The 10,852-nt window shown below is 60.7% G+C and overlaps 2 protein-coding genes across 2 annotated transcripts; both read left to right on the top strand.

The window, feature by feature from the left end:
* Nucleotides 1–723: 723 nt before the first annotated feature.
* On the top strand, nt 724–2,514 carry GMORB2_0585 (uncharacterized protein; the record flags this gene model as incomplete). The annotated part of the gene is made up of 2 exons (XM_035462570.1): nt 724–1,955; nt 2,055–2,514. Coding segments are annotated over 2 exons (1,692 nt in total), but the record flags the coding sequence as incomplete, so codon positions are not given.
* A 1,159-nt stretch (nt 2,515–3,673) lies between these two features.
* On the top strand, nt 3,674–10,377 carry GMORB2_0584 (carbamoyl-phosphate synthase / aspartate carbamoyltransferase; the record flags this gene model as incomplete). The annotated part of the gene is made up of 2 exons (XM_035462569.1): nt 3,674–4,280; nt 4,397–10,377. Coding segments are annotated over 2 exons (6,588 nt in total), but the record flags the coding sequence as incomplete, so codon positions are not given.
* Between the last annotated feature and the right edge of the window lie 475 nt (nt 10,378–10,852).

Genomic DNA, 10,852 nt, shown 5'->3' with positions numbered 1-10,852 from the left:
AAGTTCGGCGCAATTGGGTTTGACGGCAGCCAAGCCCGACGTCCTGACGGGCCCCTTTTTATCCGCACCTACAAGCTCCTCGGCAACGCGCGCGACGCTCATCTGCGCAGACCCTCGCGCGCAGATTAAAAAAAAAAAAAAAAAAAAGAACCACCACCACTCGACAGCATCACCCTCTCTTCATCGTGGCCGCCGCAACCACCGCCCACCATCGTCTACCGTCGCTCTCCTGCCCATCTTTCGAAACCCGTCGTCGCACGCCTCTTGCCAGCTGCGGTGCGAAGCCGTGACGCGCGACGCGACGCGACACCGGCCGCCTGTCGGCCCTTCCTCGCCCCTGCCATCACCCCCCACACACGCACACGCACACGCAACCCCTTGGATCGACCGGAGACGCTCGTCGCCTCGTCCCGTGGTAGCCGTGATCAACAATACCATCACCACACGCGCCCCCCGCCCCCCGCCCCCCGCCCCCTCCTCTACCGCCCCCAGGATTCATCCCCAGTCATGTACCAGGGTGGCTTCAACTTTGGCAACGCTGCTGCCGCCAGCTTCGGCAATGCCGCCCCGCAGCAGCAGCAGCAGCAGCAGCAACCTCAACCTCAACCTCCGCAGCAGCAGCAGCAGCAGATGATGTACAGCCAGCAGCAGCAGTTTGCCGGCATGGCCCCACAAGGCGCCTTCGGTCCTGGCGGCGCCAATCCTCAGATGATGCAGGGAGGTATGGTGCAGAATCCCGGTATGCCCCAGATGGGCCCCAATGGCCAGAGTACGTCCTTTGACCTTGACCCTCGATATCTCGCCCGGCTCTCTCCCTCTCCCCTCTCCTTTGCCGGATCCCCTCTCTCACCTCTCGGTGGCGCTTCGGCTGACGTTGTCTCGAAACAAGTGCCGGCATACCCGCAGCAATACGCCAACTCACCGTACGGGCAGGTCATGCCGTCATCCATGAGCCCGCAGAACTTCGCTCCCAATAACTTCATGATGGGGGGTGCCGCCGCCGCCGCCGGCATGCAGGGCTTTCCGATGCAGCAGCCGCAGCCTGGCATGCCGCAGCAGCAGGCGGCCCAGATCATGCAGCAGAGACTACAGCAGCAGCAGCAGCAGCAGCAGCAGCAGCAGCAGCAGCAGCAACATCAACATCAGCAGCAGCAGCAGCAGCAGCAGCAGCAGCACCATCACCATCACCACCAGCAGCAGGCCAGCCTTGGAAGCATGAGCCAGGCATCGACGCCCCAGCGACCACCCAGCTCTGCTCAGGCGACGCCGACGGGTGCCCTGCCCTCACAGCAGGGCCAGCAGCCGCAGCAGTTCCAGCCGCCGCAACGACCTCCGTCACAGGGTCAGACGCCTGTCAACTTTCAGCAGCCCCCGCCGTCGGTCGACTCCGCCGGGACGCCACAGACGCCGTCGTTTCCTCAGCAGCACCCGCCGCAGCAGCACCCGCAGCAGCAGCACCCGCAGCAGCAGCATCTGCAGCAGCAGCATCTGCAGCAGCACCAGCAGCACCAGCAGCAACTCCATCTCCAGCACCAGCAGCAGCACCAGCAGCACCAGCAGCACCAGAACCAGCTGCAGCAGCACCAGCAGCATCAGAATCAGCAGCAGCAGCACCAGCAGCATCAGAACCAGCTGCAGCAGCACCAGCAGCATCAGTATCAGCAGACCCCTCAGCACCAGCAGCAGCAGACCACGCAGCATCAGCAGCAGCAGCCGGCCATGCAGACTCCCGGCGCCGCCCCCGGAAGTGTGCCCCCACCCAGTCCCGGTGCTGATGCTCGCGATAAGGAGCGGTTTGCCCTGCTCCTCGACATCAACCACGAGCTCCTGTACGAGTCGATACAGATCCAGACATCGCAGCAGGAGATCAAGAAGGAGCTGTCGGCCGGTGGAGGCCTGGCACAGGACAGGAAGCCGACTGAGGAGGAGGCGATGCTGCAGCAGGACTATGTGCAGTAAGTATTCTGGAACCTGCCCACCTGCCCACCTGCCCACCTACCACGTCCACCTCACCCGAGGGCCCCGACAGGCAAGGCTGACCTCTGCCGAACCAGGTGCATGCGCCGACTGCAGGCCAACCTATCGTACATGGCGTCGCTGGCCGATCGCAAACCCGACACCAAGCTAGCTCCCTGCCCCGCGTACCTGACGGCCCCGAACCTGACCCTGGCCGTCAAGCTGCGCGCCCAACCCATCGTCCCCGAGGGGAGCGAGCTGAGGATCGACCCGGTCACGGACCGCGAGGAGCGCGCCGAAGCCATCAAGGACCTCTACGCCCGCCTGCAGGCCTGCTTCCCGGGCATCGACCCCACCAAGGAGCCCGCCTTTCGTCCGCCGCCGCAGCCCGGCATGATGGCGGGAGGAACACCGCAGCAGAAGCAACATCAGCACCATCTCCAGCAGCAGCAGCAGCAGCAGCAGCAGCATACTGCCATGATGATGGGCCAGGCTAGTCCTACGCACAAGACGCCGCACATGGGACATATGCCTGCACCTCCCACGCAGGGTGGCATCGGTCCGTAGTAGGACGTGTTATCTCACGACGATCACGTTTCCCTCTGGGCCGCTTTTTTTTCTCTTCTCAATTTTTTTTCCAGGCAGTGGGCCGTCGTGTCTGTTTGAAGGTACTACATGTCGGAGTCTCGAACAAAGGGTTAGATGGGTTTTGATATTGGCGCATTCTCTTTTTTTTTTTTGCGTAGAATTTTAATTTTTTTTCTACTCATTTCTTTATATTTATTGCATTTTTGTCAGAAGCAATAGGTTCAGCATAAAATACATGAGGAAAGATGTAAATGCTTAGTTTATTATATCCTACGAGTACAGGTTTTATTGATTTCGTTTCTCATCCGCTTCAATCTCACGTCGGTTGATGGGTTTTTTTTTATCCGTGAGTGTGGACTATTCTTTTTCCGCTCTTTTTTTTTCTTTTCTTTTTTTGTGGTGCCTCTGCCCTGTGACGCAATGATACCTTTTCCCTCCAAGTCATGATACTCGTGCATTTCATTGGTCGCATTAATATGAGTACGGATGATCGTGCCACACATTTGGTAAATGACTATCTGTAGAGATTAGATCTCCCAGTAGTAAGACTTATAAGACTTGTAACTGATGCACGAAATACCTCTTGATACGTACGCGGGACGGACCTGGTCTCTGTTTTCTATTTTCCGACCAACAACAGTTGGCTCCTCGTATCGGCCAATTGACAGGTCGAGTCAGCAGCACTCGGTGAGGCAGTTGTTGAGACGTAATGCTTTCGGGTGGCTCTAGGGTCCATTGACCAATAGGCAACTTTTTTAGGGACCGTCGACCACTCAAAATTCGGGTAAAGTGGTACCTACATGCTAATTACTGGTGGTTTGGTGGGGGGATGGCGCGCCTCGAACAAGGGCGGGGAGCCTCTGTGTGAAAGAGTTGTGGTGTGGTGTGGGCGAAAAAAAAAAAAAAAGTTTACACTCTGATCGTCGCCCTCCAAACTACTGCTAGCAATTTTCCCTTGTTGCCTTTTTTTTTCTTCCTCTTTTCTTCTTCTTTTTTTTCTTTTCTTTCCTCCTCCCCTCCCTCTCCCCTCTCCTCCCCATCCGCCACAGAGGACGACTGACAGTGGCACTTCCAAATCTCCTCACCCCCCAACCCCCCAAACCCCACAAGACGTGAGTGTGAAGGAATCATGGCAGTCCAACTGAAGGCGCCGTCGGTGGCTCGGCTGGTGGAAGATGACGGGCTCGTGTGCCTCGAGCTGGAGGACGGCTCAACCTACCAGGGTTACAGCTTTGGTGCCGACAAGAGCATCGCAGGCGAGCTCGTTTTCCAGACAGGCATGGTGGGTTACCCCGAGTCCGTCACCGATCCCTCCTACCGAGGCCAGATCCTCGTCATCACCTTCCCCCTCGTCGGAAACTATGGTGTCCCCTCGCGAGAGACCATGGACGAACTGCTGGGCGACCTCCCCGCCCACTTCGAGTCCTCCCAGATCCACATTGCCGGCCTCGTCACCGCTTCGTACTGCGGAGAGGACTACTCCCACTTCCTGGCCGAGTCGTCTCTTGGCCAGTGGCTCAAGGAGCAGGGTGTCCCCGCCATGTACGGCGTCGACACCAGGGCTCTCACCAAGAAGCTCCGTCAGAGCGGCAGCATGCTCGGCCGCATGAGGCGCGAGGACCGCACCCGCCTCAACGGCTCGGCTACCGGACGGGCCTTGTCCGGACATCCTTCCCTCGACTACTTTGAGGAGATTGAGTGGTCTAACCCCAACGGCGAAAACCTTGTCGCTCAAGGTGAGTCTACTTCCGCTTGTCTCTTGTCCCAGTCACCGAGGGAGGTAAGAGAGAGGAGATGGAGAAGAAGAAGAAGAAGAAGTCGGTCCATGTGCTCATACCATCTTCTCCTACAGTCTCCGTCAAGGAACCCAAGCTGTACAAGCCTCCCCCTTCTGTGGCCCGCAAGCACCCTTCCGGCCGGACCATTCGCGTGCTGTGCGTCGATGTAGGGATGAAGTTCAACCAGCTGAGGTGCTTCCTCAAGCGCGGTGTCGAAGTCCTCGTCTGCCCCTGGAACCACGACCTCGCCAAGGAGGCTGCCAGCGGCGAGTACGATGGTCTCTTCATCTCCAACGGTCCCGGCGACCCCGCTGTCCTGGAGCCCACCGTCAAGAACATTGCCGCCGTCATGCGATCAAACAAGACGCCCGTCTTCGGTATCTGTCTGGGTCACCAGCTGCTCGCCAGGGCCTCGGGTGCCTCCACCAAGAAGATGAAGTTTGGCAACCGCGGCCACAACATCCCCTGCACCAGCATGGTCACCGGAAAGTGCCACATCACGTCGCAGAACCACGGTTTCGAGGTCGACGCCGCCAGCCTGCCTGCCGGCTGGAAGGAGCTGTTTGTCAACGCCAACGATGGCAGCAACGAGGGTATCATGCACACCGACAAGCCCTACTTCAGCGTCCAGTTCCACCCCGAGAGCACCCCCGGTCCCCGCGACACCGAGTTCCTCTTCGATGTCTTCATCGACACCATGGCCAGCTGCGCCGAGGACCCCTCCCGCCTGAGGGCGCCCGTCAGCTTCCCCGGTGGAACCATCGCGGAGAACGAGGAGCTGCACCCCCGCGTGTCGGTCAAGAAGGTCCTCGTCCTCGGCAGCGGCGGTCTCAGTATCGGCCAGGCCGGCGAGTTTGACTACTCTGGTAGCCAGGCTATCAAGGCCCTCAAGGAGGAGAACATCTACACCGTCCTCATCAACCCCAACATTGCCACCATCCAGACTTCCAAGGGTCTTGCCGACAAGGTCTACTTCCTGCCCGTCAACGCCGAGTTTGTCCGCAAGGTCATCCAGTACGAGCGCCCCGATGCCATCTACGTCACCTTTGGTGGCCAGACGGCCCTTTCGGTTGGCATCAAGCTCCGGGACGAGTTCGAGAGCCTAGGCGTCAAGGTTCTCGGTACCCCCATCGACACCGTCATCACCACCGAGGACCGTGAGCTCTTTGCCCGCAGCATGGACTCCATTGGCGAGAAGTGCGCCAAGTCGGCCTCTGCCAACAACATTGACGAGGCCATGAACGCGGTGTCCGACATCGGCTTCCCCGTCATTGTCCGCGCCGCCTATGCTCTCGGCGGTCTCGGTAGCGGCTTCGCTAACGACGAGGACGAGCTGCGTGACCTCTGCAACAAGGCCTTCGCCGCCAGCCCCCAGGTTCTCATCGAGCGCAGCATGAAGGGCTGGAAGGAGATCGAGTACGAGGTTGTCCGTGATGCCCAGGACAACTGCATCACCGTCTGCAACATGGAGAACTTCGACCCCCTCGGCATCCACACCGGTGACTCCATCGTCGTCGCCCCCTCGCAAACCTTGTCCGACGAGGACTACAACATGCTGCGAACCACGGCCGTCAACGTCATCCGTCACCTCGGTGTTGTTGGTGAATGCAACATCCAGTATGCCCTGAACCCCTTCTCCAAGGAGTACTGCATCATCGAGGTCAACGCTCGCCTGTCGAGGTCGTCTGCCCTCGCCTCCAAGGCCACCGGCTACCCGCTGGCGTTTGTCGCGGCTAAGCTGGGCCTCGGCATCCCCCTCAAGGAGATCAGGAACTCGGTCACCAAGGAGACCTGCGCTTGCTTCGAGCCCTCTCTCGACTACTGCGTCGTCAAGATGCCCCGCTGGGACCTCAAGAAGTTCACCCGCGTGTCTACTCAGCTGGGCTCGTCTATGAAGAGTGTCGGCGAGGTCATGAGCATTGGCCGTAACTTCGAGGAGGCCATCCAGAAGGCCATCCGCTCCATCGACTTCCACAACCTCGGCTTTGGCGAGACCAAGGCCCTCATGAAGATCGACGACGAGCTCCAGACGCCCTCCGACCAGCGTCTGTTCGCCATCGCCAACGCCATGTACGAGGGATATACGGTCGACAAGATCTGGGAGATGACCAAGATCGACAAGTGGTTCCTCCGCAAGCTCAAGCACCTCAGCGACTTCGGAAAGCAGATGACCGGCTACACGACCAGCGATATCGCCAGCTCCCCGGGCCTGCTCCTCCAGGCCAAGAGGCTCGGTTTCTGCGACAGGCAGCTCGCCAGGTTCTGGAGCTCCAACGAGATCGCCGTCCGCAGGCTCAGGCTCGAGGCCGGCATCCACCCCTACGTCAAGCAGATCGACACGGTTGCCGCCGAGTTCCCCGCCTTCACCAACTACCTCTACCTGACCTACAACGCTTCCGAGAGCGACGTCGCTTTTGATGACCACGGCGTCATGGTCCTGGGTTCCGGCGTGTACCGCATCGGTTCCTCCGTCGAGTTCGACTGGTGCTCCGTCCGTGCCATCCGTACGCTCCGCAGCTGCGGCTTCAAGACCGTCATGGTCAACTACAACCCCGAGACCGTCAGCACGGACTACGACGAGGCCGACAAGCTCTACTTTGAGAACATCAACCTCGAGACCGTCCTGGATATCTACCAGCTCGAGAACGCCAGCGGCGTGCTCGGCGCCATGGGTGGCCAGACCCCCAACAACATTGCCCTGCCCCTCCACCGCGCCGGCGTCAAGGTCCTGGGTACCTCGCCCGAGATGATCGACACCGCCGAGAACCGCTACAAGTTCTCCCGCATGCTTGACCGTATCGGCGTCGACCAGCCCACCTGGAAGGAGCTCACCAGCTTCGAGGAGGCCCGCAGCTTCTGCCAGAAGGTCACCTATCCCGTCCTGGTCCGTCCCTCGTACGTCCTCTCGGGTGCTGCCATGAACGCGGTCTACTCGGAGAAGGACCTGGAGGCATATCTGGCCCAGGCTGCCGAGGTCTCGCGCGAGTACCCCGTCGTCATCACCAAGTACATTGAGAACGCCAAGGAGATCGAGATGGACGCCGTTGCCAAGGACGGTAAGATGATTGGCCATTTCATCTCCGAGCACGTAGAGAACGCCGGTGTGCACTCTGGCGACGCCACCCTCATCCTGCCCCCCCAGGACCTTGAGGAGACGACGATCCGCCGCATCGAGGAGGCCACCGGCAAGATCGGTGCCGCCCTCAACGTCACGGGCCCCTTCAACATCCAGTTCATCGCCAAGGATAACGACATCAAGGTCATCGAGTGCAACGTCCGCGCCTCGCGCTCCTTCCCCTTCGTCTCCAAGGTCATGGGTGTCGACCTCATCGAGATGGCCACCAAGGCCATCATGGCCCAGCCCTTCGAAGAGTACCCCCCCACCGACCTGCCCCCCAACTGCGTCGGTGTCAAGGTTCCCCAGTTCAGCTTCTCGCGCCTGTCGGGTGCCGACCCCGTCCTGGGTGTCGAGATGGCCTCCACCGGTGAGGTTGCCTGCTTCGGCGTCGACAAGAACGAGGCCTACCTCAAGGCCCTGCTCTCGACGGGCTTCAAGATCCCCAAGGCCAACGTCCTGCTGTCGATCGGCTCCTACAAGGACAAGAAGGAGATGCTGCCCTCGGTGCAGAAGCTCCAGAAGATCGGCTACAAGCTCTTCGCCACCGCCGGTACGGCTGACTTCCTCCAGGAGCACGGCATCCCCGTGCAGTTCCTCGAGGTCCTGGGCAGCGATGAGGACCGCAACTCGGAGTTCTCGCTCACCCAGCACCTGGCCAAGAACACCATTGACCTGTACATCAACCTGCCGTCGAGCAACAAGTACCGCCGCCCCGCCAACTACATGAGCAAGGGCTACCAGACGCGCCGCATGGCTGTCGACTACCAGATCCCGCTCGTCACCAACGTCAAGAACGCCAAGATTCTGGTCGAGGCCATTGCCCGCCAGTTCGAGCTCGACGTGTCGAAGCGCGACTACCAGACCAGCCACCGCACCGTTGTCCTCCCCGGCCTCGTCAATGTCGCCGCCTTCGTCCCCGGAATTGCCACGCCCGGCAGCCCTGACATGCAGGCCGTCACCAAGGCCTCCATCTCCGGTGGCTTCAGCATGATCCGCCTGATGCCCATGGGCGTCGAGGGCTCCATCACGGACGCCATCACCCTCAAGGCTGCCCAGCAGAACAGCAGGGACGGAGGCTACTGTGACTACAACTTCTCCATCTCGGCCACGTCGGACAACGACTCGCAGATCAGCGCCGTTTCGGGTGAAGTGGGCTCGCTCTTCATCCCCTTCAACCACCTGTCGGACAACATCAGCAAGGTGGCTGCCGTCACGGCCCACTTTGACGCCTGGCCCGCGCACAAGCCCATCGTCACCGATGCTAAGCTCACGGACCTGGCCTCGATCCTGCTCCTGGCCAGCCTGCACAGCCGCCGCATCCACGTGACGTCGGTCACGACCAAGGACGACATCCGCCTCATCGCCCTCAGCAAGGAGAAGGGTCTCCAAGTCACCTGCGATGTCTGCGTCTACTCCCTGTACCTGTCGCAGAAGGAGTATCCCGAGTTCAGGCGCCTGCCCACCCCCGAGGACCAGGCTGCCCTCTGGGAGCACATCGGCGTCGTCGACATCTTCTCGGTCGGCAGCCTGCCCTACCAGCTGGCCAGGTCCGAGGGTCGTGAGGCTGATCCTTCCATGGGCATCGCCGAGGTTCTGCCTCTGCTCCTGACTTCTGTGTCGGAGGGCAGGCTCACGGTTGCCGACATCGTCAAGCGCCTTTACGAGAACCCCATGGTGGTATTCGAGCTCCACGAGCAGCTCAACACGTCCATCGAGGCCGAGATCGACCGCGCCTACACCTTCACCTCACCGTCGTCGTGGTCTCCCTTCGAGGGCCGCCAGATGATGGGCTCGGTCAAGCGCGTCACCTTCCAGGACACGGCTGTGTGCCTGGACGGCGAGTTCCTCCCCGTGCCTCCCATGGGCAAGAACGTGTCCTCGTTCCTCCTACCCCCCACGTCGCCGGTTGTCAAGCCCGCCGCCGCCGCTCCCTCGATTGCCCAGATCACCGAGAGCCCCCTGTCGTCGTCGCGTCCTGCTAAGCAGCACCAGCAGCAGCACCAGCAGCTTCTCGAGCCCGCCAAGATTGGCAGGGCCCGCGACGGTGCCGATCTGGAATACCACCTGACCAGCCCGTCGGCGTCGTTCCCGCCCAGGCAGCTGCAGCTCTCGAGCAGCTCGTCGATCGAGCAGCTCCTGTCGCGCCCTTCGGCCTTCAGGAACGCACACGTCCTGTCGGTCAAGAGGTACTCGAGGTCCGACCTCCACCTCCTGTTCACGGTAGCCCAGGAGATGCGTCTGGGCGTCCAGCGCGAGGGTGTGCTCGACACGCTTCGCGGAAAGGTCCTGTGCACCCTCTTCTACGAGCCGTCGACGCGCACGTCGGCGTCGTTTGACGCGGCCATGCAGCGCCTGGGAGGGCGCACGGTCCCGGTCGCGACGTCGCACTCGTCCGTGCTCAAGGGCGAGAGCCTGCAGGACACGATCCGCACGCTGGCGTGCTACGGCGACGCCATGGTCCTCCGCCACCCTCAGGAGACGTCGGTGGACGTGGCCGAGAAGTACAGCCCGGTCCCCGTCATCAACGGCGGCAACGGCAGCAAGGAGCACCCCACGCAGGCCTTCATGGACCTGTTCACGATCCGGGAGGAGCTGGGTACCGTGCAGGGCCTGACCATCACCTTCCTGGGTGATCTGCTGTACGGACGCCCCGTGCACTCGCTCGTGTACCTCCTGCGTCACTACCAGGTGCAGGTGCAGCTCGTGGCGCCCAAGGAGCTCCGCCTGCCCGAGCCGATCAGGCAGCAGCTCATCGCCTCCGGCCAGCTCCTCTGCGAGTCCGAGTCGCTGACGCCCGAGATCCTCGCCCGCAGTGACGTGCTCTACTGCACGCGTGTGCAGCGCGAACGCTTCGCCACCGAGGCCGCCTACGAGCGTGTCAAGGACTCGTACCGCGTGGACAACGCGGCCCTGAAGCACGCCAAGGGCTCCATGGTTGTGCTGCATCCTCTTCCCAGGAACGAGGAGGTTGCCGAGGAGGTTGACTTTGACCAGCGTGCGGCCTATTTCAGACAGGTGAGTTGTTCTTCTAGCTCTCTCTCGTCTCTTGTCTCCCCTACATCTCTCCCTTTTACATGGCACGCACACGCACACGCACAAACGCACACACACACACACACTTTCTCTCTCTCTCCCCTTTCTCTCTCTCCTCTCTCTCTCTCTCTCTCCCCTTTCTCTCTCCTCTCTCTCTCTCTCTCTCTCCGTATGTGTGATGTGCTAACATGCCACAGATGCGCTATGGCCTGTACTGTCGCATGGCTCTCTTGGCACTCGTCATGTCAGACATGTAGACAAGAAAAACACGGTCTCTTTTTTTTTTGATGTGTCGTCGGATATGGCAGAGAGAGAAAACATGGTCTTGGCTTCGGATACGAGTGTTTCCTTGATTTGCTATGGTTTCTTTTCTCCCCCC

The sequence above is a fragment of the Geosmithia morbida genome (genome assembly GCF_012550715.1).
Source record: "Geosmithia morbida isolate 1262 chromosome Unknown scaffold_0, whole genome shotgun sequence".
Taxonomy (NCBI): domain Eukaryota; kingdom Fungi; phylum Ascomycota; class Sordariomycetes; order Hypocreales; family Bionectriaceae; genus Geosmithia; species Geosmithia morbida.
This window is presented reverse-complemented; position numbering and strand designations above follow the sequence as displayed.